The sequence below is a fragment of the Leucopleurus acutus genome (assembly GCF_964270905.1).
Source record: "Leucopleurus acutus genome assembly, chromosome: 19".
Classification (NCBI taxonomy): domain Eukaryota; kingdom Metazoa; phylum Chordata; class Mammalia; order Artiodactyla; family Delphinidae; genus Leucopleurus; species Leucopleurus acutus.
The window spans coordinates 42,925,247-42,953,134 of NC_139161.1; the positions used below are offsets into that span (position 1 = coordinate 42,925,247).

The 27,888-nt window shown below is 36.3% G+C and overlaps 1 protein-coding gene across 11 annotated transcripts; it reads right to left on the bottom strand.

Annotated features, from left to right (window-relative positions):
• Nucleotides 1-172: 172 nt before the first annotated feature.
• Nucleotides 173-27,888, bottom strand: ZNF207 (zinc finger protein 207). Of its 11 annotated transcripts, none has more exons than XR_014326985.1 (14): nt 27,729-27,888; nt 26,132-26,258; nt 21,755-21,893; nt 20,870-21,040; nt 20,675-20,750; nt 20,109-20,156; nt 18,962-19,032; nt 16,754-16,911; nt 15,483-15,575; nt 14,242-14,484; nt 13,490-13,649; nt 13,163-13,346; nt 12,863-12,945; nt 173-10,060 (listed from the first exon to the last, which is right to left on the bottom strand). XR_014326985.1 is itself a non-coding variant. In XM_082861781.1 (13 exons), the coding sequence occupies exons 1-12, from the start codon at nt 27,767-27,769 to the stop codon at nt 13,186-13,188; spliced, it is 1,488 nt and encodes a 495-aa protein (XP_082717907.1). In that variant the 5' UTR covers nt 27,770-27,888; the 3' UTR covers nt 12,603-12,945; nt 13,163-13,185. The 11 variants fall into 11 exon arrangements, 8 of the variants coding, with proteins under 8 accessions (XP_082717907.1, XP_082717908.1, XP_082717904.1 ...); XR_014326986.1 differs by having other exon boundaries at nt 173-6,065; nt 10,006-10,060; nt 12,863-13,346; XR_014326987.1 differs by having other exon boundaries at nt 12,863-13,346.

The window sequence follows — 27,888 nt, forward strand, 5'->3', positions numbered from 1 at the left end:
TGTGGCCTCTCCCGTTGCGGAGCACAGGCTCCGGACGCGCAGGCTCAGCGGCCATGGCTCACGGGCCCAGCCGCTCCGCGGCATGTGGGATCTTCCCAGACCGGGGCACGAACCTGTGTCCCCTACGTCGGCAGGCGGACTCTCAACCACTGCGCCACCACGGAAGCCCTGGGGAAGGTTTTATAAAGAGTTCAGTTATGTAAAATAGGATTTACCTGGGCCTAACAGAAAGGTTTTTGAAGCAGGGGAGCAGTCTTACTACTGAGAGAAAGTGACAGAAAAAATTGAGGGATTACAAGACGGTGGCCAAGTAAAGTGTGAGATACAGAGGGTTGCCAAAACGTTTTAAGCTAGTCCTTGTGAACAGGAGGAATTCTAGTTTTAACTTGACTGAGTCAATAGCAGTCAGGCCCAATTACTGTTCCTGAATCCTACTACTCCACATCACTAGAACAGTGGCACTGAGGAAATGGTGACGGTGTCTGGTGATCTGGTGGTAGACTGTGGATGCTTCTGAAGAGATGTGGAGACCAAAACAAAACTCTCATCAGTGAAGATCAAAGGCACTCCAATTTCTAGAGGAAATGTATATCCCTAATGTGGTATTCAAGGACCTTTACAGACACACCTTAAATTTTCTTCTCATTCTTTGCAACTTTCACTCACATACCTCTTTATATTGTTGGGTTTTCCAGTCATTCCCTTAACACTTTTTCATATTTGTCCAAATCCTAACAACTCTTCAAGACCTAGTTCAAATGCCTCTTTTTCCCGACACAAGGCAGGTGGAATTACCGTCCTCCAAACTTCCTCAGAGGGCATTTTCACTTTCCTGTGTTAGCATTTATCCTTAAATCTAAAAAGACCGAAGCTTTCTCAATGCCTTACCAGATCTTCAATAAACATTTCCTAAATGAACGGTCAGGTGTGGGCTAAACCATGTGTAAGAGTTTAACTTTCAAATCTTTTTTACTTTTTTTGTGCTTAGGTTTGGCATCTTCTAACTTCTTCTCCAATGATCATCTAAGCCATATTAATTCATAACATCAGTTATTCTTGACTTCTGTTTAGAGCCAGGTTCTTGGCCTTCTAACTAGTCCCTATACTGCCCACCAATCCCCCCACCCTCAAACAACTTAGAATGACCTTTTAAAAATCATTTATACTACTCACCAGCTCAAAGTCCTTCAATGACTTCCATTAGAATAAAATTCAAACCATGACCTGTGATTTGGCCTACCTTTCCAAGCTGCACAAAGGCCATCCCAATCCACCACTCATATACTTCATTTTTTGTTCCTCCAAGATGCTATGCTTTTCCATCTCAGTTTCTGCACATACTATTCCTTCTGCCTGTAATACTGTTACCCAACAAGACTTTTTGCAATGGCTGGCTTCTTAAATCCTCAACTCCAAGGTCCCTTTTGAGATGCATTCCCTGTCTATCTGTACACAGGAGAGTATCCAAACATGTCATAGGCATTCATATTTACTAAATGAAATTTTTAGGTTTTCAATAACTGCCTACCCGTCCCCAGCCCTGCCATTTCCACTGATCCGTCAGGCAAGGCTAAGTTGTTTCACACAGTAACTTCTTCTCACAAGTCTAGGAAAATTACCATCATTTTAGAGAAGTTAACTTGTTCAAGGTCATAAAACTACTAAATGATGGAGCAGGATCTGACTGCAAGGTCTAATTTTATGCCTATAGTCTAAACCACTACGCTACTCCTGGCCCCATCTACTTGTTCAACCTTAATACCTAATCACAATTACCCCATACCCACAGTCTAATCCTCCTCATTTACCCTTTACTTTCTCCCAATACACATTCCATATTTAATAAAAATAGCTTTGTATTCTATTTCCCAAGGCATACCAAAAACTGTTCAGGACAGCTGATGTGTATCATTACAATTCATTCTCAATAGAATTTGTTCTGGATACAACTTAATAAAATGGGCTCAGACAAGTATCATAAATAATAAATGAAAAAAATTTTTACTCATCTTTGTTAAGAACAAGCACTCAAATGTTTATTAATGGTCAATCATTACCTTGGAATAAAAAGAGGCCTGCTTTTAATAATGCAAAAGCAAAAATCCTTCAACCTTTAAAAGAAAACACAAACTGAAAATTGCTTCCAATATGAAAATAAAGCACCATTTCTCAAATGGTAGTTTTGGCTTTCTTAAAGCCTAGCAAGCGCTCCCAGATGACTTCAAGAGAAAGAAAATAAACACTTCAATGCCTTTTGTGAGCTCTAATAATTACATGGCTCCATACACTAAAGAACACCTAGGAACATCTCTTCCATCCAAACCCTACCAGTAGGCTAAAATTTAATATAGTTAACTACTATAAACGTGGTCATCCATTTTTCTTATGCACTAGCTTCCAGGTGCTATGTCAAAGTGACAAAATGCACTACTGGGCTCCCCTGGTGGCACAGGGGTTGAGAGTCTGCCTGCCGATGCAGGGGACACGGTTCGCGCCCCGGTCCGGGAAGATCCCACATCCCACATGCCGCGGAGCGGCTGGGCCCGTGAGCCATGGCCGCTGAGCCTGTGCTCCGCAGCAGGAGAGGCCACAATAGTGAGAGGCCTGCGTAACGCAAAAAAAACCAAAATGCACTACCACTTGTGTTAAGAAAAAATTTTAAACACACCCTGCCCAAAAAAATTCCAAGTATTAATTGCTAGTATTTTCCTTTTTGGGGAGGGGGGAGGGGTGCGGTGGGCCCAAGCTGCGGGCTTGCAGGATCTTAGTTCCCTGCCCAGGGATGGAACCCAGGAATTTGGCATTGACAGTGCTGAGTCCTAACTGGACTGCCAGGGAATTCCCCAATGATTTTTTTTTGGGGGGGCAGCTAGAGTTTTAAAGTTGGTAATAATTTAAAGCTAGTATTTAATTACAACCTTTAAATCAGAGAGTTCACTTACTTACACTAAAGGTTATGCCACTAGTCAATATCTTTTTGTTTAGCTAGACCATTTAATCATACACATGGACTAGCATTTATCCTCCCTTGTTTGTTTTGTTCAGGTCCTCCTTACCATCGTATCATACCCCTTGTATGACTTGCCCTTCACTTCCCTCCTTGCCAGTACAATGCTGGAGTGAAACCTGGAGACTGAATGGAGGGAAGCCACCCACCCCCAACACCCCAACCCGGGTCCCAACCCTTTAAGATCTTGTACCACTTCACAAAATAATGCTATACCAGTTTAGAAAACTGTAGACATACCGCTCAGATATAAATCACCTTCCCTGCTGTAGTAATTAAATGTTTTCCCTTTAACCTCTATTTACTCTTATTAATAGTAATGCAGTTCCAGGGAGGAGAGATTCCAAAATCTCACCACCTTTTTCTCTTATTTAAAAACCACTCCTTCCATGAAAATCCAGCATTGGCTTAACATTATTATACGATGATTCCTACAATACTCCAGGAAGAGCACAAAGATTTCTTTCTCATTTTTGATCAGTTGTCTATTGTCAGCTTTAACTGGAGCTGAAAAACAGAAGGCCTACATAAACTGAAAGTCATCACTGAGTTTTAAGATAGGGAGGTTTAAATAATTATTCTTGAAGATATTTTCTTTACCCGCCACTTATTTCTACCCTGAAAAAACCCTGAAATATGAAATTAGTAAAACACCATAGAAAATAAAAAGAAACCAATGCAGACAAAGGAGTAAGGTACATTTCAATTTAATCAGTGTGCACACAAATTTGTAAAAATTCTAGACACATTCATTAAGTCGCAAAGAAGATTTAAGAATTCTTGTTCACATCTAAATATTAGCTTAAACCGTGGAAATTTGGCTACTTATTCTCATCACTATTACATGCATTTAGTTACATACTTACCAAATTTTCAGTGTCTGCTTATCCTTGCTAGGAAAGGACAGAGTTCCTTAGAAATTTACTTCACTTTAAATCTTAAAGACATAAATTGAGGGTCCATACTTTGTGTAGTGCTTATCTAGAAGAATACATTACCATTATCACATATTCAAATTTTCAGATTTATTTTAGAAGACTATCACTGTTCATACTAAAAAGCATGAGCTGACTTTTTATTATTGGCTTACAAAGATCACAGCAGGAAATACAATGTGAAAACATCCTTAAGATAAACTGATGTTAGGTAGGATGTGGCTAAAAGCTAGAGAGAAAAAAATCCACGTGTTACAATGACGGAGGGATTTAACAGGGGATCAAGTAATTAGAAATATGCTCAGGTTAATTTTCACGGGTATACACAATCCCAGAAATCAGTAGTCCAACCCAAGTTTTTCATGCAAGGTTAGAATGATTTAAGAATACATTTGAAATTCTCAAGCCTCACTCAGAGACTCCTGTAAGCAATTAGTCTGCATGACCATTTTGGGCAAGCTTTCCTTCAACTCTATTCCCAGCTTAACTACTCAAGAATCACTAGACAAAAATTCTGGTCTTTAAATTTTAAACCTATGCAACATGGCAACCAAAAGCATTGAGGGAAAAAAACACTTTTGCCTGTCAACTAAAAAAATTTTTAAGTTAAAATAAAAATTGTTTTAACACTAGTTTTGAGTAAAAACATCTTTCCTATCTCACCAAAAAGAAATAATTTACATGTTAAAGTTTTTGCAGTTATATAGTCTATTAAGTGAAGGTCAGGAAAAAAGTGAGCCCCAATTATTAGAGAAACATAGGGAGGTAAAATAATCACCTTAACATTCTCAATTCAGGTAATAAGAGTGTAGAAACTCATACACTTTGATCAAAGTGTCCAACTTAAGTTAAATTTAAATGGAAAAATACTGATATATAAAAGTATAAAATAGTACTCACCAGAAAAGCAGCTTTAAAGAGATGGTTTTAAGGAAAACCATTTCCACTGTATCTACGCCATTTCTTATACAGATTAAACTGTGAAAGGCAATGAAACTTAAGCCCTTAGGCAATTTTATATGTTAAAAAACAAGTGGATATCTTATAAAATATATTTTATTATCGGTTGATAAATCAAGGTCTTTATCACCATCCCACTTTAACAGGAGTAAAAAATCAGTAGTTGTACGGACAGACTCACATCATACAATATTACACTTAAGGTGAAGAGGAAGCCATACAGAATAGCAGAATGGTTCAGGTAGGCTTGTATAAACTAAATTGTATACTTTCTTCTTCTCTCCTCAGTATTTAAAATTTTTATCAACATAAGAGCACAATATTTAAAGGTTAAAGGAAATCTCTGAAGGATGGTTCAAGACAACAATGAACGCTGGTAGAACCAATGAAACTAATAAAAACTTTAACATAACTTTCACAACCTGTTATGTCCTCACTGCTCCTCAAAAGGAATATGCAAAGAATGTGTCTAGATTTCTTGATGGGTAGTCAGCTTTCATCTGAATATTAAAAAGGTTCTTCTTAGTTCAAATTAAAATGAACCCACAGTGGTGGTGCACCAACAGGTTATAGTTTACAAAAAGGATGAACAAAATTAGTACTTACAACAAGAGTTACTAGAAATATCTAAGAACAAAAAAGCAGCATAAAAATATATTCTGGCATACGACTGCACACCATTTATCACTACTAGAGGTGAGGAAACTTGACTTTTTATCTGTTGATTCATACTGTAAAAAGTTAAAAGGTAAGTATGAGTACCAAGGAGGGGCTTAAGTAGGAGACCCTGGACCCAAACACCTGTACTCCATATACCAACATGAGCATATAGCCAATTAAAAAACTTTCAGTCTTCCTTCTATGTACAACATATCTATTTAGGTTTAACCGTAACCCGATAATAAAGGAGCAGTATCACACCTTTATTACAACTCAGGTGAGCAAACCTAGAGCTACTTTGGCCCAAGTACTGAGTCTTTAGAAGTGTCCAATGTCATACTCACATTTCAGTAACTGCACAGCTTTCTTCCTGGTGTGGGTTATATGGATATGTTTGAAAAAAATAGGAACATCAGGTACTTACAGATTAAACTAACCTGTACTGGCAGGGCTGTGGGATTTTTCTTCTCTACCAGTAAGTAGCAAATGCTGAAATTCTGCTGCTAGTTAACAAAAACACAAATTGTATTAAACTGAGGAGTTCAATTCATAGTTTAAAAAGTCAATGTGCATAAAATTTCCTCAGAGCCTGACATAACTACATTAAAAAAAATTTCCCTGTCTTACAAAAAGTACCTTATATTGGCTATTAAATTTAGAGTGACCTTATGAGAATGAGTTAATAATACTGTATATCTCTTGGACACCTCTCAATTTTAATAAATTATATATTCCAGTATGTGTACTATAAAGATATGGGTTACTCTAAAAGGAGAGGGGGTACATATATCTAGGAATAAAAATCTCTGCATAATTTCTAATTTAAGTACATGTAGACACATCCCACAGAAACAAGCAATTTTTAATATTTTAAATTCAACTTCTAAAATACTTGACTTCATTTCTGTATATTAAAGATTTCCCATTTTAAACGCATGGGCTGAAAAGCACATTCTATTGCTTCTCCTATAAGTACACTAACAAGCTAATAGCTAAAAGGCAGGCTATGCTCAGTAACTAAATCGCCCATATTTTTCTAACTCAAACTTACAGAAACTTTAATAACGCTTCCCTTGGTCCACTTGGGTAGTTAAGCAGACTTGCTTTATTAGTAGAAACTGGAAAATGACGTGGCAAACCTTGTTTATTTTCATCTGATTGCCAAATTATTTATAAATAAAAATATTAAGAATGAGCTACATTATAATAAATGATTTGATGAAATCTTGCATAACAAATGTAAACCAAGGCCAAAATACTATTACCTTCCATTACATTTAAGGTTCTTAAAAGTCTAACGATACTGTACAATGGCCTCTCACCCAAATAATCACTACTGGTCTGTGTGTAGTAAGCTGGGCAAACAACATTCTTCATTTTTATCCAAGTTGGGCATCAATGAATTTCACTGCCAGTTCCTCACATTTAAACAAAAACGAAGGCATATGATTCTTAACTATAATAATGATAAAAAAAAACCCAGACACAGTAAGAATGCCAAAAGGCCCGGAGAATTCCAATAAAGGACTTCCCCTTTTTTACAAACAAAGCATTACACAAACCCCTGACCAAACACACAGCACATTACTGAAACTGTGCCATATCACAACCTTACATACCATTACAGCATTTGGAATTAATGGCTGGGGTCCAACTAATCAACTGTTAAAACAGTTTACTCACATGTATCTTCTCTGTAGTTAATGTGCCCAAAATTACAACATATACACAAACACATTCTCATGATAAAGCTGGTGATTATTTGCCTCCTAAAGAACCTAACCATGAACCAGTCTTCATTTATAATACAGTGTTCAATTTGCTTCAAATAGAAATAGTTCAGATTAGCTTCAGTGAAGATCTCCTTTGGGTCTCCAATTTCTGCCTTAATATGATTTCTATATCCTGACTCGTAAAATGTAATTTCCCCTGAGAATATACATGAGATTAGTTGAACAGATTTAAAGAGAAATGGTTCAAAAATTTCAAACTAATACAGTTTCAAGCTATTATTTTTCCAGAGTTGGGAAGAAAATGAAAGGCTCTTTTATGGCCAAATTATTATGCAAAAATGTATGAAGTCCACAGCAAGAAAAACAATGCTTATAAAAAACAATTCTCCTCTGAGCCTTACTGAAGAAATCTAGATTTTTAAAACATGATACTTTCAAACTTATTTTCCTACAAAAATGCCAAGTAAGAACATGAAAACACTTGGAAATGTTGGAGATGTTTAAAGTATTAGGGAGCTCAAACTGAGGTCCCGCTTTCCCCATTTGCTATGTATTAGTTTGAATTAGATTCATAACAGGGGATGCCTAAGAGCCAAGATATTAAAAGTATAGTTCTGAAAATACAACGTTAATTACAAAATTGTGAATATCCACTATGTGCATGACACTATATAACATCATTAAAGTAGCTGCTTATTTTGCCAAGAAATATCAGATGATTGCTATGCTATTAAAACAAAAGATCATTTATTAAAATGATTCGGATGACAGAAAACAAAATACTGAGAAAGAAGGCTAAAAAGGAATAACCTATACTAATATTCAAATCATGATAGCAGAAGCATAAATGGGAGAATGTTTACTTACAAAACTCTGCCTTATAGTCAATAGTCTTATAATGAATCTCTTCTTTTAGAAGACTTCCATAAAAGAGTAAGAAAACCAGTTTCATTTTGGAATAACATACAAAGGTTATTCAATAAGGTAGATAAATACCGCCTTTAAAAAAAGACATACTTGATTTACACAAAATTTTAGGGAACATGTTTACTACTTTTTAAAAAATCCCCTAACCGATACAAGTGTCAGTTTACTTAAACAAAATTTCATCTCAGTAAAGAAGTGACTTCAACATTTCCTTTCAGTAATTTACTAAGTTTTATCTGTGGATATAATAGATACCTGAAAGTTATTCTCAAAACTGTATTTGTCTGAGTCAGAGGACTACAAAGATCGAAGAACCTACATCTTAGATATCTGTATCACCTTCAACAAATTATGTCTCCCTTAGAAAATCCCTCCCACGACAGTACTCAAGCATTTAAGAGGGTATTTCAATTATAATTATTTCAATGATCACTATTAGAATTAGGACAAGCAACTTCACTCTTGAATATTTCAGTATATTGGGGAATGATGGATGCAACAGAAAACAACTCCAACTGAGGAGTCTTAAAAGATGCAGTTATTGAGCAGGTAGTAAAATATTCCAGTGGAATTTTTTTGTTGTGACACAATTCTTTTTTCAAACATTAGTATCTTTTTTCCATGATTCAGTTATAGAGAAAAGCTTATATTCTAATAACAGAGGTGAAAATTTGGAATTCATTTAATTCATTTTTCTTCTTTATGTTTCCAAGAATTAAAACCACATAGAAACACAAGCCTGGGTTTGCTAAACATTGTACTATAAGTGAACTGTTACTGTTCAGAGGAAAATGCCATCTGCATAGAACAGTGGCTTTAACACGGGAAGGAACAAAAGTAATCCAAGTTAATGTTTTGGCCTCTCTTTCAGTTCCCCCGTTACTTGCCCACTACAACATACACACATAAACACAACTTTTTCCACCAAATAAAAGCAATTTTTAGTTGGAAACAAACACGGGTGTTTTTCATGTGTGCATATTGCATCAAATATTGTTCAGTAAGGATAAAAATGAAACTCAAAATAATCGTTCCAAAACCACAATTCAATATACTAAACTTTACTATGTGAAACAATTTCAGTTTGGCTGCCTGAAAATTTGTAATCCATCCATACTGGTAAGTGTGTAATACCCAAACTCTTTTATTATATCAAATGTGTAGTGTATACGCATACATACCACACATACACACCATCTTCCCACTTTTCACAGGGCTCTACATTAACATTTGCTCTAATGTGGTGAAATTTGGAAATATTAAAAGTCACAAGCATTTCCAGATGACCTTTCAACCTTAACGTTCAATGCATAACTTTGGGATTAAAAATGCAGATTTCAGTATCCAGTGGCATTTCCAATGATTATTATCCTTGAGGTTAAATTTAATAGTTTGAGGAGAAAATAACCAGTAAGGTTTTCCTAAAAGTGAAAGGGAAAATTTGAATGAAACATTTCATGCCTCCAAATCAAGAACGTCAAATTTTGTCAATTTACTCAAGTTCAATATAAATAACATCACCTTTACTGAGGCTGTTAAATATTATGTAACACAAAGTAAATTACATAAAATTACATATATCAAATACTTTTTTCTGTTTATTAACACCACAGTCAAACGTGAATATTAATATAGAGCCTTCTCTGCCAAGAGAGTATAAAAATCCTAAATTTAATTAAATTTAGGGGCCTTCACCAAACTTGCTGCAAGTTTGGGGACATGAATATCCAACAGCCATAAAGCTGTGAAAGCCCCTATAAGGAATAAAATAAATCCCACTTGCCTCAGACTGAACAGGGCAACACTGAGACTCAGCCTCAGCCTGTCCTATGGCAGGGCTATAGGAAGAAGAAAATTTTAATTTTAGAAAAACATTACCCAATTAATTTAAAAGACATGCATTTAAAAAAATCCCAATGATCAAGCAAGCAAAGGAAAAAAGAGTAGCTCTTTAAAAAAAAAAAAAAATCTATTGTCCATTATAATTCCACTCTGAGCCCATACTTTTACTGGGAATCTCGTCCACCTCTGCAAATAACTAAATTTAATTAAACTGAGTTTAAGTTCAGTATGTGACTTGATCAGTGGAACAGGAGTGCTCAAAGAATATTTACCCCATTCCTAACAGTAAAAGTGTGAAAGATTGCTAAAATAGTATTCAAATCAAATGATATCCAGCAGTCACTCAAAAGTTGATCCTCACCTGCTGGTCTTGTTACTGTCATACACACAATAGAAACTAGTGCCAGACAAAAATCGTTTTTGTTTTTTTAAAGAAAGTGGTAACAGTGGATGTAAGGTAAGAGCCAAAACTGGCAGCCCCATTAATCTTACAACTTCCTAAATTATGGCAATCACAATGCCTGCCGGTATATACCAAGTCCCAAAGCTGTCTTCTGTGAGGGCAGATGAAGTTTATTTCAACTCCATCTATTCTTTAAGAAAGCGTAAGTCAGAGTTAATTATTTCAACATAATTTGTTCCACTCGTGATTTAACCACATTATGGACCCCAGAAGCAATTAGGTAAAAGATATTTTCTAGAAGCTTAATTACACTCTGATGCATGCACAGATTACACATTAAATATACCAAATGGGCACCATCTGAGCCACAGACCTACAAAATACAACAGATGAACGATGTGCCTAAGTGTTGTGCATAACATTTTGAATTAACTTTTAATTAGAATTCATTCTATCATTTCTTTAAAAGTGGCAATATTTTCTCCTTTCTGACCTCAGATAGCAACAAACCTCAATATATCAGTTCTCTTTGCATCAAATGCAAATCAAGCTTTGCATAATTTTTGAAACATTACTAACCCATTTTTTTCCCTCTTCCTGATTCCTCTCCCCCACTGCTATAATCCATCCGTAGTTTGTTGATAAGCCTGTACATGAAACGCTTGAGAGAAATTTGGTTTGGGAGAATATTTCCTATTTAATAATTCTAAATTTAATTATGCCATATTTACCTTAAAAGATTTTCAACACAGGTCTTTCTTTGGCAGTATGATAAACATGCTGCCAAATCTAAGAAGTATATGATAATTTCTATTACGTATTTACGTAGACAGGCGTTTGGTGAGAAAGGGGTAGAGACTTGGCTGCTGGGAGCAGGAAGAAATGCATTCTTGGCGATACATGCATGTTGCCTTTTCAAACTATGAAATTTTTTGACCCTCAAAAATAGCACAGGAGCTGTAAAACCACTGGAGCAAAATAGCAGATTTAAAATAACACTCAGCTTTGTTAATACTTACAATGTTTTTTTTAAGATGAATGACTTTTACTTGTCACTTATATACACTCTTTTATGATAATTAAAACATCTTTCAGTATTTTCTTATATGGTTAAAGCTTTCTTTTGTTTAAACAAAACTTCAGATTCTGTGCCTTATACCTACACCTTCACATAAAGGTTATAAAGAAATGTTATTTTCTTAGCTGTCTTAACTTTATATTGAGGAAAACTAAACCTGAGTTCATAATATATTAATAGTGATACTTTGTACAGGTCATTTGATACTTAGTCATGAAAGTACTCTGAAAAAATGAAAATCAAAAAAATGGATGCCAAAAAGAGGTCAACAAGGCTATTAATATATGAGACTTGCAACGTAAGATACTGAATAATAGCAGTCATCTCTACAGAAAAGTTCTCCATAGAACACAGTTGAACATTCAAATTTCCAAGGATGAAAAGGTTAACAGTAAAAAGCCATTTAGGCTTAATAATAACAGAAGATAGCCATTTAATCAAAGAAATAATGTAATCTTCCAGGAACATAATAAAAAATTTCAAATCCATCTGTTAACCATCTTAACAGAGGCACATTTAGATTCTCATCATAACATTAGAATATATACCAGTCATTAACAGTACAGAAGGCTATTACTGCATGCACCTAAGCTTCTAGAAGTTTGCACCTGAAAAGCTTCTGAGGTCCACACAGTACCGCAGTCTCAAAAATAATCAGAAGGAAATGAATGGGTCTGGCACTAGGCTCTAAACATCAGCAGGAAGGAGGGAATATTAAGGTTTACATTTCAAATATCTATGATAGCTAACATATATTGACACACCAAGGGGGTGGAAAGGTGACACAATACAAAGATTTCATACCCATGTAATGACTCATAGGTATATCTAAGTTTTTCTGTCAACTGAAGGACTAACATACAATTCTACATATACTGTCCAGTTTAAAACATGCAGCTAAGGAACAACCTACAATTCAAAGACAGAATCCAATGATATATCAAAACTGCATTGGTATAACTACGAATTTTATTATGTGGACATCTACTGTGGCATGCATCTGTACAAACCTTTCAGGCAGTGGTCCACAGCTGGGTTATGAATAAAAAGGCATAAATTTTTCTCTCATTTTATTACAATGAAGTTTAACAGTACAGAAAAGTCACATGACCTTGGTGGGTCAGATTTCTTAAACCCTGAAACATGAGGAACTCTAAATACATTAAATATTGTTACACATTCAGACTTCCAATGTACAGGTACTTGAAGACAGTTACAGCCCTCACCAAGCTAGGTTGGGGACATGAAGTCCAACAGCATCTGAAATGCTGCGAAGGCATAACTTTACAAATAGCAACATAAGCTTACAGAACTTGCCTTTATTAGGGTGGTATGTTCATGTAATTCCAGCGCCTTCACAATATAACGAACCAAATTTACTATACTTCACTTCTAAAAACCTAGATGAAACATGAAAAAGAAGCCATACAGTATAAATTGCAACTTCAGGAAAAGTTCCTGCTTTATTATTCCAAATAAATTTTCCCATGTAAAATAAATGTCCAATAGTTCCTGGTATGTGGGAAGATAATGTTTGTTAAAGTCACAATGAAGCCTTATTGACGAAAGCTTGGCTATATAAACAGCACAAGTTGAGAAAAGGTTTAATCTCCAAACCTATTAGACTGGATGAAGTAAGATCAGTAACGGCCACCTTGCGACATTACAGGAGGTCTCATTCCCATCGGAGGTCGAGGAGGCCCACCTTGGTAAGGGGGCACCATTGGCGGTCCCTGCCCATACGGTGGCATAGCACCAGGAAGATAACCTGGCATGCCTTGATGATGACCACCATACTGACCTAAAAAACACATTTAAAACACAAAAAAATAGATTGAGTCTGTTGCCTTGTACTTTTAAATGCAATGCACTTTGCAGATAAATCTGTTTCATGTGTACACTCAGAAAATCCACTAAATAAAATAAATGTAAAAAGAGGAATACCATGAGGCGGCATCGGGGGTCTCATTCCTTGTTGCTGTGGGATGCCTGGCTGTGGTGGCATCATACTTCCAATTGGTCCAACAGGTGGATTACCAATGGGAGCCTGTCCTGGTCGAGGAAGATTACGCTGATATTTAGGTAACTGTGCTCTTCTCTCTTCCTAGGAATAAAAATATGTGAAATGTGAAACATCTGAACACAGGGAGTTAAGCATGAAGGTAAGCATCTAAAGTCTTTATATTTATAGAGTGAGACTAATTTTTAAATGTTCCCTTACATCCCAATTACTTTCACCCCACAAACCAGTCCAACTTAAAATCTTGATGCCTTAAGAAAACGTTACCTATTTTTATATTTGAAGCACGTTATATTGAACAACTTCCCAGAAATTATAAATTGCTTCAGCAAGAAACTGTGTAATGAAGAAGGTATATGGACTGCAAGGGACCTGCAGACTCTCACACTTGTTTCTTCAATTAATTAAATTTATGAACAACAAAAATAATTTTTGAGAGAGTAAGAACCCAACTTACTGTCTTCTTTTAGGAATAGTCTTAGGGGGGATGTATCTAAGATCAAAACATGCAATATTCACTTTGTTTTGTGGTTCTTAAAAATCAGAATGATAAAAATCACTTAGTATTCAATCAGATCATAAGACCACTGGTATACAAATTAAAACTTTTCAAATGGACAAGCTGCTACCACAGTACTCAATCAAACTCTGCTAGTAAAAAATGTAAACAACTTACCAGCGATATATCCTCATCTGGATGGATCAACTTACTGGTTGCACTGGTCGTCGTAAGTGTAGCAGGCTTACTTGTTATTGAAGCTGCTGGTTTAGCTGCAGTGCTATTTGTTGTACTAGTGGTTGAAGCTGTAGACTGTGTATATGCAGGGAATGTAGGCTTTGGGGGTTCTGTAGTTGTTGCAGGGGTACTATTTAAGGGCTTGAAATCTGTACCAACAGGTCCTTGGACAGCTGCCTGAGCCTGTAAAACATTATCTTTCATCAACAAAACTTCAAAATCCAAACCTGAATATATCTACTACCTATTTAACTTAAAAACAAGACACTAACATTCAATAAGGGACAAAACTTAAAGTTAAAATCATGAACAATCCACAAAATTCGAGATAACACATAATACCAAAAGATGTACATCCAAACCACAGCAGTGGAAACAAGAAACAAGTTAGACTGCTTATGTAACTTCTCAGATATCATCTATCTCTTCACCAGAAATTACTTAATTTACAAAGCTTTGTATTTATTCCTAATTGAAGATATTATCATAAAATGGAATAGCATATTTTCTATTATCATCATTCTAAATTCCTTTTTAAAATTAATCTACCAAGGAGCTCAAAAAAAAAATAGTTAAAAATTATAGAATACAAATGTTTGGATAAATTTCAGTTACTAAGTATAACATAAATAATAACTACCAATGGTGACACATTAAAGATATGTCCTTCAGAAGTATTCTTTATATAGTAATACAATGCCCTCCCAATTAACAATGGCTAGATTATTATGATGGACTAAAGGGTTTAGTAAGCTTTTAAGTATAAAGTTACCAAGTAATAAATTTGTTACTTTTCATAACACTGAACATCTGAAACATGTAAACTAGGCCAACTTTTAGAATCAAATGCAGAGTACTAAATTTCCTTACATTACATGTGATGCATTAAACAGCATAAAACAGAATAGCTTAATCATGCATCAGGCTAACCATTGGCCACTAAAATGCATTTACTGCTTACATGCTTTTAACCCTTTAGAACCATAGGAGTTTGGGGTATATTTTTTTCTATTAGTATGCGGTTCAAATTTTCAAATACCATTGATTTATAAGCCATTAATTTTACTTTAGAAAAATTAAACGTATTTTTGGGAAAAGATTTAGTTTTAAAGTAGGGTCCAAAGGGTTAATGAAGTTATAAAGCCATTTTTAACAATTTTAAACTGCAACTTCCTGCGTACTTGTGCTGCGCTAGGAAACAGAGCTTTAGAAGACGCAGACAGACTTTCTGAATTGGATGAAGCTGTACTTGAGCTTGTTACAGGTGTCCCCATCTGTAGCATAAAAGAAAGGAAACAATGAAAAGTCTCCAAACAAATGGGTGAAAATAAGCCACGTGGTAGACTTTTTTTTCAGTATAGATTGCATTTTTCTAAATGCAAAATACAATGCAATCAAATCTGTTTTATAGAGGCAGGCAGTTAATGCATTTACAATAAACAGAGTGACACTATGAGCCTCAAAAAAACTTTCTAAATTCTACACCAATAAACCTAATTAACCACAGGGTTTTTTCCCCTAAAACTAATGTTTTACACTATATTTCAAAACTGAAACCTTAAAACTGAGAATTATGATGCATTATTGACACTTCAATCCAATTCTCCATCGATAACTACAATTTTTGCCAAAAGTTTATTAATAGGATAAACAAAATAAACAATAAACAAAAACCCCCCACCTCAAAAACATGTTAATGTACTTAAAAAGTAATGCTTTTAATTTAGCAACTACAAACAGAAAAAAAATTGAAAAAAGAAAACATCTAAGGGATAATTTTAAGGTGAACAATGAAGAACATACATCCTGAGTGTCTCAATTCTGAATGAATTAAATACATCTGCCTAACTCTGAATCAAACTGGGGTGAAAAAGCGAAGGTAACCACCATTATATACATACTATATATAAAAGGATTTTTTGCTTCTGAGTTCTGGGGAGGGAAAAAAAAAAAGGACGAGTAGGAAATATGAGTGTGACTAGGTCAAAAGACATTAAATGATGCCCTTCCAGCAACAGTGAGGCACTACTGTCTGTCACAATTCTAGACTAAAGGAAGAGCCCAAAAATTATTTGCTAAGGTCTTAGGATTTTTTGACTTTGGTTTTCATTCTACTCATAGCTCATTAGGTAAAGGAGGACCTCATAACATTTTTATGTATTTAAGTTCCCAGAAATTAAATTTTCATTTCTAACTAAAGCTAAGAATAACCAGAGTTCACAACTACAAAAAAATAACATACTACACTATTTTCTGGTTCCAGTCAACCTTCTGAGTAAAGGAAATCAATGTGTGCAAAAATGGAAGAGAACACCACTTCTTCAGTATAGTTAATAAACTGTATTAAGAAGATTACAAATTTAAAATGACTTGACATTTTCAAAGAGTTCAGTGAACAACTCCACTTTACCTTTAAATATAAGCACACTCTTTTTCAGAAATTTCACCTTACCTGTCCTGCACTGGGGAAAAGAGGCTTAGTAACTGGAGGCTGTGGAGCTGGAACTGTTGCTGTTGGTGCAGGTGGTCTGTTAAGAATACCTGGCGCTGAAACAGCCTGTGCTTGAGTCATCGGAGGAATTCCAGGACGTGGAACAGGAGGGGGCATACCTGCAGAGAAGAAATACTGGAGTGGGACCCTGTTGCTGAAACATTTAGTTCAGAAAAAATACTTCCTCAGAACTTTGCCATTAAAACATACTAAATTAAATTAAAAATGATTCAAGGAAATTCCCTGGCAGTCCAGTGGTTAGGACTCGGCTTTCACTGCTATGGCCCGGGATCAATCCCTGGTAAGGGAACCAACAAGATCTCATAAGCCGTGCGGCACAGACACACACAAAACAAGATTCTATACTACGAAGTTATCAATACTGACGACTGACTGCTGAACTCAATGAAGCCCAAAGTACTTTGGGCACCTGCCCCCTTGGAACAGTTTTGCCTCCAACTTTCTACACCTTTTCGTCTCTTCAGAATTTTGGGACATGAAAGATACCACTAGAAACCCTGTATATGGGCAAAGCCAACAATTAGGCTTATTGATATTACTGATGCAGCAAATTTTTGAAACATATAGAATTATTTCAATCATCTAACAGACAGATGTTTCCAGAACTCTAATGCGAACTACAGTAAAAACTGTTAATAGGTCAAATACCCATAAAAATTATTCCAGAAACTAAGTTATTCCTTTAAGTGTGCTTTAAATACACAGATTTTCCTAAAATATACCACTAGGCATTCTTTTTTTTTTTTTTTTTTTTGCCGTACGCAGGCCTCTCACTGTTGTGGCCTCTCCCGTTGCGGAGCACAGGCTCTGGACGCGCAGGCTCAGCGGCCACGGCTCGCGGGCCCAGCCGCTCCGCGGCATGTGGGATCTTCCCGGACCGGGGCACGAACCCACGTCCCCTGCATCGGCAGGCGGACTCTCAACAACTGCGCCACCAGGGAAGCCCACTAGGCATTCTTTGAAGTTCCTCAATGTAACTTAAAACTTTTACTGACTTCACATTACCAAATGAACATAGGTTATTTTTCTGTATTCATTTAAATGCCTAAAATTATCTCAGGGCATGATGTATGTGAAGCTGTTGCCTATAAATTAACAATTGCACTGGCATGATTCAAATTTTGCTGCTGATTTTTCTGTTCCTTTTAAACCAACTATCACTTGAGTACATCTGAATCTGCTATGGACTACAAACCAAACTTGCTAGGATTAAAACGCTAGGCAATGGACTCAGAAAGCCTCATGAAGACCTCTGTGGCACATTTACTGGGCTAACCAAATCCCTTTCCCCACACTGTAGGCTAAAAAGTCAAGATACTTATTTCCCATGCTTCCCTGCACCTAGAAGCTCCATTAGACCTATTTCTGGCCAATGATATGTAAGAGGCTAAGGAGATTCTGGGAAAGTTACTTTGTTCCCTAATACAAGAAAAAGGAAATCACCCTTTCTTGCCTGAGATTTTATAACTACTGAGTTACATGTCTGAGAGAGAAAGCTAAGGTTGGCAAAGTGGAAAATTTTTAAAGTATGGGTTCTTATTATCACTGAAGCCACTGAGTCTACCACTTTTAGGTTAAGTGAGATAATAAATACCTACGTTGTTTAATAGTTTGTTGGATTTCTCTATTACTTGTTAAGAGTCTCCAGTACTTGCCTAAAATATTCCTAACAGATATAACCACTCTTAAGTCACAGGCTCAGTGACTCATTCTGGTGGCTTTGAGGACTACTTTTACTATCTATTTCAAAACTCGGAACTCAGAACAAAACGAGATCATCACATTTCTCACAGTAATTTTAAAAAGAAGTCACTAACCTACAGAAACTTTAAAAATTACACCAATTTTAAAACTGCACCTCGCAGTGGTTGAGAGTCCACCTGCCGATGCAGGGGACACAGGTTTGTGCCCCGGTCTGGGAAGATCCCACCTGCCGCAGAGCGGCGGGGCCCGTGAGCCATGGCCACTAAGCCTGCGTGTCTGGAGCCTGTGCTCCGCAACGGGAGAGGCCACGACAGTGAGAGGCCCGCGTACCGCAAAAAACAAACAAAAAAAAACTGCACCAATGCCCACAAATCTGCTGTCTAAAATACTTAAGAATAAAGCACTTCTGTCATATTAAAAAGGAAACTGTCTAACATTTCATACCTGGTGGCATACCAGGCATCAGAGGTGGTATTCCCGGTCCAGGTGGCATCATTCCACCCATGGGCATCATTCTATTAGAAAGCAAATTTCAAGAGACAACTAAAGTTAATTAACAGTATAAAACATTAGAAAATATTTTGGCTAAAGCCTGAAACAACAATAGATAAGACTTGAATTTGACCCCTAATATTGAAATCAAATCAAGCTGAAAGAACACACAACACACTAAAACAATTCTATCAAAATAAATTCCCTAAAAACCAGCGAACTCTTTGGTTTACCAGTAAAATAGGGGAAAAAATTCAGTCTTTGTTAACAGAACATTTTAATACATTTAAAGTCATTGAGAACAATTATTATACTCTCCTTAATATAAACAAGAGGCCTTATCCAAAATGTGCGTAACTGGAAAACAAAATCACCTTTTGTCTCACTTGGAAAATATCCACAGAATATTAATCAAAAAAAAAAACCCTCTATATTTTAGAGTTATCAGATTTTTTCAAAAAGAAAATACTGAATGTACTCTGTGGAGTAAAGATTTGTTTTGGACAGGCAAGGAAAAACTACCATCAAAATTAAAGATAATCAAAAGTAAACTCAGAATCCCTACTTTTCATGTACAAAGTTGCTATCACTAAACCAGGACTTAAAAACACAACCCATATTTGTTTTCCTTTCCTTAAAAGAGCTCACCTTCAAATATCAGTGTCCAATTCACTTAAAAAATTACCAAGTTTGTGAATTAATGATTTAGGATTCTTATCAGAATAACTTCTATATATAGGTTTTATCAGAAGAAAAATCAATTACCTTCTATAGTAACACAGCACGTAATTTGGCAAAGGAATATATACTCTTTCTTAAATATCACCCCTTTTTACTAAGTCCCCTTACTTTTAGCAGTTTGGGGAAAACAGCTGCACAATTAGAAAATGCTTTGTTTATATGAGTCTATTACGATTTCCTCACAGATGTTTTAGTTCCCTCCTTTAAGAGATCTGTGTCAATCAGTTTGCAAAGTTTAGAAGTTTTAGTGAGGAAGATTAGAAAACTTCTGAAGTCAACTTAATAGATACCATTAAACACACAAAAAAATGACATTATGATTATACCTCCTGAATTACATTACGAATGAGATGCTTACATGTTTTCACCGCAAAATGACTGGGTGTATTTTCTCTGATGATGCAATCTGTGAAAATGTATGACAAAATCAAAATCTAACTGATTTTCAAAATACAGTGGGAAAGTGTATTGTATACCTCTCACATCCAACAATATTTAAATAAAAGTGATGGCCACGAGCACCTCATATTCATTTTAGTTCTTGATGACTTGACAAATAAATCATTTACAGAGTTTGCTTCTTCTCACAACTACGAAGTGTCATGGACAGTTTTGAATCTCAGAAACTCAAATCTACAACCAACTACTTCAATTACATCAGATGCAACTGAAGCAGATGGCTGCCTACATACATCCTAAAACCCAAAAATCTATTCTCTTCAGAGTCAAATTTATATTCCTTAAATTTATTAGTAGATCCCTTTATTAGGTAAGTTTAATAGCTACAGAGCCCATACCTTTTAGAAGCAAAAAGAAAAAAAAAAAAAAACACAGCAAAGTAACATTTAAGTGATGTAACACACCCAAGTTGAAAAAGATCATTCTAGGCACAAGCCCACAAGTCAATTAAAAGAGTTTTCTTACCCAGGTGGCATTCCTGGCATAACTGGTGGCATTCCTGGCATCAGAGGAGGAACACCTGGCATTAATGGAGGTATGCCTACAAACAAGTATTTCAACCAAAAAAATAAAAAAGGGTTAAGAGGAAAAAATTAATACTTCTAAACTGTATCAACAAAGACCTGAGAGTGTTAAATTGTAAGAAGCCTTATGTGCTACCTGGAGGCATTCCTGGTGCTCCTGGAACTGGTGGTAGTCCTGGTTGTGCCATTGGCGGGATATAACCTTGTTGAGGTTGAACAGGCTGTGGTTGAAATGAAGTTGAAGCTGCAGAGTCATCATCATCATATTCATCAGAATCCTCTTGTTGCTTCTTTTTTTGACTCTCTGCTAAAAAAGTTTAAATTAATTTTTCCCATAGAGTAAAAAAAGAAAACCTAAGCAAGTTTAAGACATTCAACAACATTTAAAATTTTTATTTCAGTGCAAGTAGCTCCTGAGATTTTTCTTCCAAAAAAACTCAGTTCACTGCTCTTTACTCTTTAAATGTTTTTTTTCAATCTGTATTAAGAAGGTTAACATCCTTTCCCTATTCTATGGCAGGTAAAGAACATTTTCCTAAAGCAGTTATACTTTTAAAAAACAGCTTTCTATTCCACTCCAAAAGGTAAACTATGAAAACTAGTCTGACCTCTCCAGAATGCTTTTCAAAACAAAAGATTTCATAGTTTATTAGTAAGTTTCTATCATTTGGATAGGAGAGGGCTGCAAATCCCAAGTCAAATACACCACTAAAAAAATTTACAATTAGTGGTTTCATAAATCAAAACAAGCTACCTTCCTTTTCAAAGGCCTCAACACTTGCTAAATCCACCTGGAATTCAGTTATGAGTAAAAATATAATAAAATGTATGGAATGATCCAAATGCTACCACATATACAAATAAGATACATTAACTTCGAACATAAGACAAAACAAAAAAACCTCAAATTGAAATTCTGAATAGAACTAACATCTACCATTAAATTTATACTTGAAAATATTGTAATAATACTCTCACTAGTTAAGCTGTATCAAGAAAAAGCATACATCTTAGCATTTACCTTGTGTTTTCTGTTCAAGAAGTCGTCTTCTTTCATCCATGTCTTTTTCTGGAATACCTTCCATACCATATATTTCCAACTCTATGTCTGTTCTCCCAGGTATTGCATTTGGTACTGCATCTATTGTCTCTTTATGCACCTAACATTAAAAAACAAACCAAAAAGACGCCACACAAAACAAAAACCTTCCATTAGATAAACAAAAGTGCCTCATGAAAGTCTTTTAAAGAGTACTTTTAAATTACTCAGAGACCACTTAGTATAATGGTTAAGAATGACCAGACTATGTGGATTCAACCCCCAGCTTTATGGCCTATTAGCTATGTGAGATTAGGCAAATTCTTTGACCTAAGCCTCAGTTTACTTCACCTATTCAGCACCTAACTTCTGGGGTCATTTTTAGGATTAAAACAGATACTGTGTATGTAAAAAGCACTTGGCAATGTGAAGCACATAGCAAGGGCTCAATAAACTATTTCAAGTTTACCTTATAACCTTGATTGCTTGAATTATTAAAAATGAACTAATAGTGCTACTCAAATCAGGGAAGTGTGAAGTCTGAACTAAGTAAAGCTTATGAAGTCTTAAAATTAAGTATTAGAATAAGTAAATTTTCCAAGAATGTATCCTGAGACAGCTAGTAGCTACAAACCACAAAAGTGACATTTCCAATTAGCATTACCCGTAACTAATGAGTCACCTGAAGAGCTTAACACTGCCACAGTAGCGATCCTGTCACTTTCCACCTCTGAATTTATTTGGCAGATCACAAAAAGAAGTCCTTCAGAGGTTTTATTGTAAAATAAAACACTGGGGATCTAGCACCTTTTTTCACTGTATGGTTTTGCTAGATCAAACATTTCTAACCCTCAAACGCAAATAACTTTTGCCAATATGCTAAAATCCCTGTCGGTCTTGGTTTCTTCCGCAAAAGGTATTACCTTAGGCTAAAGGATGTCAAAGTATTTTGCCTAAATTTTCAGCTTCACCTGGAAGCTTATTAGAAATGCAAATTCTACGCCAATAAAAATTTTAAAACAATAAATAATAAATGCAAATTATCAGGCCACACCTGAGCCCTACTGAATCAGAAACTCTTGGGTGGAACTGCAAATCTATCTAACAAGACTTCAAGGTGATTCCTTTGCATACTCAAGTTTGAGAACCACTTATTTAGGTTAATGACTTGGATATACTGGTCCAAGTAATACTCAATTTTTCTTTCCTTCCAAGACGCTTTCATGGAAGAATAGAAAGGTAATTAAAGAAAACTAAGTATTTTCCTGGAAGAGTATCTCAAAGATTTTAAAAAGTGATATGCAAATAAAACTCACAAATTATCTTATTGTGATTAAAAGATCCATGAATAAAGCTACTCAATAAATGACAATCACCATTTCCTAAATTTTTTGGAACATGTTACTTCTCTTGATGAAGGCAGATGAAGTAACTCATACATATGTTCTCTGAAAAAATACAATTACATTCACATACACATTAACTAGTTTTCACTACATTTCTAAGTGATGAAGGAAAGAAATATCTTAATTAAAAGGTATTGGAAAGAGAAGAAAAAATAACGCCATTCACTCAAAATCTTCCCAACCTTATGTTACAGCCAGAATTAGATTTCTTAGAGTCTTACATAGTAGAAATTAGTATGGTCTCGGCTGAAAAGATAGGCGCAAACATTGATGTAAAGTATCTAAATTACTAATGTCCTAAACTAATCTATAAAACTCCAGCATGTGTCTGATTTAACTGCCATGCCTATCTCACAAGCTCCTGTGAAATTATGGTAAGAACATATAAACAGAAGCACTTAGTCAATTAAAGATTATTACTAGTAGTTTAACTGATCTTCCAGCTTCCACTCACTCCATTTCTCTGCTCTTCTCTATAGTACAACTCCTTGAAATAGCACCTCTACTTTCCCCTCTCATTTTCTCTTGCAAGCATTCCTATCAGCCTTTCATCCTCTACATTCTAGGAAATCACTCTTGGCAAGTAACCAATGACCTCTAGTTTGATTAATCCAATCTTAGTCCTGGGCTTAACTAACCTACCACCAGCGTTTGACTTAAATAAATAACTCACTCCTTGAAACATTTCACTTGGCTTCCACGGCACTACTCTCTTGATTTTCCTACCTTTTCAGTCTTGATTGGTTTCTCTTAATCTTCTGACCTCTAAATGCTGGGAGTGGCCCATGGTGGTGTCGTTGGCACCACTTTTCTATCTATATTCTACTCCCTAAGGACATATAATATCATGGCTTAAAATAGCCATCCTTATACTGTATCCCCCCAAATTTCTATCACCAGCTCCAACCTCTCTGAACTGCAGACCTGTAGATTCAACTGCTTATATGACATCTCCATCTGGATATTCAACAGACCTCCTCAAAATCTCAAAACTAACATACCCACACTCAAAATTAACGTAAGATGATCTTGATAGCCTCATCCCTAAGCCTATTTTTCCTGCAGCTTTCCACATTTCAGTACAGTCGTCCCTTGGTATCAAGGCATGACTGGTTCCAGGACCACTCCCCCCAATACCAAGGATGCTCAAGTCCCTTATATAAAATGGCGCAGTACAGTTAGCCCTCTGTATCCACGGATTCTGTACACGTGGATTCAACTTACCAAATTTCAATTGCGGTATCATACGCAGATGTGGATACCAAGGGCCAAATGAATACAGTAACTCACTTTTCACACTGCTCAGGCCAAATACTTTCAGAACATCCTCCACTCCTCACTTTCTCATACTCCACATCTAATTCATCAGCAAATTCTCCGTCACCATCACCTCTTGCCTGGAACACTCTTGCCTGGTCTCCTAAGTGGTCTTACTGCACCCTACAGTCTACTCTCAACCCTGCAGCCAAAATGACTCTTTAAAAAGTGTGCCAAAGCATGTTACATCTCAATTAAAACCCCCCATTTCACTCAGTATTAAAGAAAATGGCCTACAATAGCCTGCAAACCCTCCTATGTAAAGTAGCACATTGCTGTCCTTGCCCTCAATATACGAGAATGCCCCTGAAGTAAAGGTCTTTCATCTGCTGTTCCCTGGAATCTCTCCCTCAACTCCTTTCAGATCTCTGTTCAGATGTCAGTTTCTCATTCAGGCCTGTACTACCTTGTGGCCCTCCCCTATCCCCCCTACCTAGTTTTAACCCCTACCTAGTTTTAGTTTTCTCTGTCACATATCAGCATAAAATTAAATATTTATAGATTGTTCTCCTCCACAATGTAAATCTAAACTCCGCAACACAATGATGACTTTAATTTATTCACTGCTGTATATTCAGTGCCTAAAACACTGTACAGTACTGTCTCACAGAAACTTTGTGATAAATGGTCATGTTCTGCATCTGTACTATCCAATACAATAGTCATCCACCAGTCACTTGTGGCTGAGCACAGGAAATGTGACTATAATGTAACTGAGGAACTGAAGTTTTAATTTTTAAATTTCTGTTTAAATAGCCACAAGTAACTAGTGACTACCACAGTGGAAAATTGTGGGTCTCATATTTTTAAATGAATACTGAATTGCTATTATAGCAACATAATTGGAGTGAAACAGATCTTTATAAACTTATTTTTAAACTCAGGGAAGCAATATCTTGTTTTAATCTACCTCCCTGCCTCCTACCAACAGTAGTTTCCAATGAATGGGGATTTGCTCATCTCACATCTCTCTAGGGTCCAATTAGGCAAAAATTCAGGCAGCTCTAGGACTGGCAAAAGTAGAAGAAATAATGTTGAATAAAAACGGTACTTATTAGATCTTCAAAAATATAAATTACAAAGCCCTCCCCACCTAGTAGTGAAAGAACTCAAGAAACCTAGAAATTATTAAGTGAAACACCACGCCACCATTCCAAAAGAGGTCCACGGGATAAATGGTAGCTTAGCCCCAGGCAACAGATTTTAACAAATGGTTCAAAGACAGTGAGTAATGGTGGTTAACTATGTACTAATTCTTATGGGATTGGATTTGGTCAGACTGCCCACAAAATTTAAATCACTGATCCTTGTTCTCTTAGCCAAGTACTGACGAAATACTTCGTGATCTTAATCTAATTGTCACCCATCTAAATCTAGGATAAAAGGTATTATCAATAATTTAAAGGTAAATAGTAGCATAAACTCTTTAAACATGAAAAATCAATTGTTTATCTTCTCAATGGCTAAAGAACAGGGTTTTTTTTTAATTTTAAAGCTTACTGGTCATCTTACCTAACCTTTTGCAATAAACAACAACAACAAAAACTCTACAGCTATCAAAGAGAAATTCAAGATTTTTTCATGTTGTTTCCAAACTACAAGAGAGCAAAAATTAAATACGAAAGAAACTCCTTACCTGCATGCAATGAATAGCTAAGCCAGGTCCTGTATACAATTTCTTATGACATATATGACATTTAAAATGCTTTGCTTTTTGGTGCTGTATAAGGATCTTCTCATCATCAAAATCTCTATTACAATACCTGATCACTATTGTTAAGGTACAAAACTAGCACAATAGTGACACTGCCTATAAAAAATAAATCTGTAATGAAAGAGAATAGTAGTAACATTAAAAACAGGCAACAGCTAAAACCACGAGTACTTTATATAAAGTCTACTTTTGATATTTATTATATAACTAAGGATTAACCTGCCACATAATTTTGGAATTTTCAATGTCCTGGAAGCTCACAATCTCACATTATCTCTTCACCACCCCTAAATAAACACATCTCAGTAGGCAGTATAGTTTTGTCAAATTCCCGCGTTTCACAGATTTATGTGAAATTAACTTTTCTTGTGTTCAATGTCTCAACATTTACAAATGCACACTGTGAACTGGAAGGGTTCAAAATGTTTAAAAAAAAAAACAAACCCAAAGTTAATGTGGACAGATCTTCAAAAATTAGAAGATAAAAATAATCGAAATACTAAGAATTTACCTAACATTTAAAATTTAATGTTTATATTATTTAGAATCTGAAAATAAGTTCATTGCGACAATTTCCTATGAACAATCCACAAAGCTGCTTGCAATTCCGTACGAATTTGTCGCCCAAAAATGTATATAAACTCAGATAAGTTCTGTCAATAATACTGAGAATTCTTCTCTCCCTTGTCAGATTTTCCTGAAAGCACTTTACAAAATCTGTAACCGGTTTTCAACTATTATATAAATAAATGCAGCGTTTTTAGGTACCAGACAGTAAATAAAATCAACTGAAACGTAAAGTTTACTAACGTTTCGGGGCGGGGGGGGAACCGACGCCACGTTTCCTTATTAAGAGGCACTTTCTCACTGCAATAAAACAGGTAAAAAGATAACAAGAAACCCCACCCTGTAAGAGAACGCTTCTCCAAGATTAAGGCGTCAGTGGGTGGGAGGCGGAAGCTAGATCTTCCCCCCAACCCCCAGCAAAAAAAAAAAAAAAAAGGGGGGGTGGGGGGCGTCGAAATCAGGGTTGACTAACATAAGCCTTTACTAAACCACCGATTCTACAAAAAAAAAAAAAAAAAAGAAAAAAGAAAAGAGTGGGTGACCGACTCCGGAAGCTCCCCCCTGATCCGCCACAGAGTCAATAAGCGTACTACACTCGAAGCTCAAGTCCCTTTGTTGAACCGTCACCAAAACAACGGAGTGTGGCAGAAGACTCCTCAGGGGACTCTGTCCTTGGTGAAGGGGGTCCAAGCCGCCTCCCCGCGGGTCAACGCTCGCACCAAACCAAGACCCTCCTGAGTCACGGAGTCCCACGACCCACAACTGACAGAGCTTCTCGCCCCAGGGACCCCATTTTCCGAGAAACCTTCCCAAATCTGAGCCCAGCCACCAAACCACCGACCCCGGGGCCTAAATCCCACTCTCCGCCATAGGCCAAAGCCAGGCCTCCCCGTCCCGGTCACCACCAACCGGCGCCCCCGCTCGGCCTCGACTTCAAACCGACAAAGGATACCAGCACCACGGCTTCAGCTGCTTCTTCTTCTTGCGACCCATAACTGCGCTCTACCGACAGAAAAAAAAGGAGGAGAAAACAAGCAGGAAAAACTAGCCAAAGAGGCTCTCACTCTTCCGACCCAACCGCCACCTCCGTGCCCCACAGGAAACAGCCACAA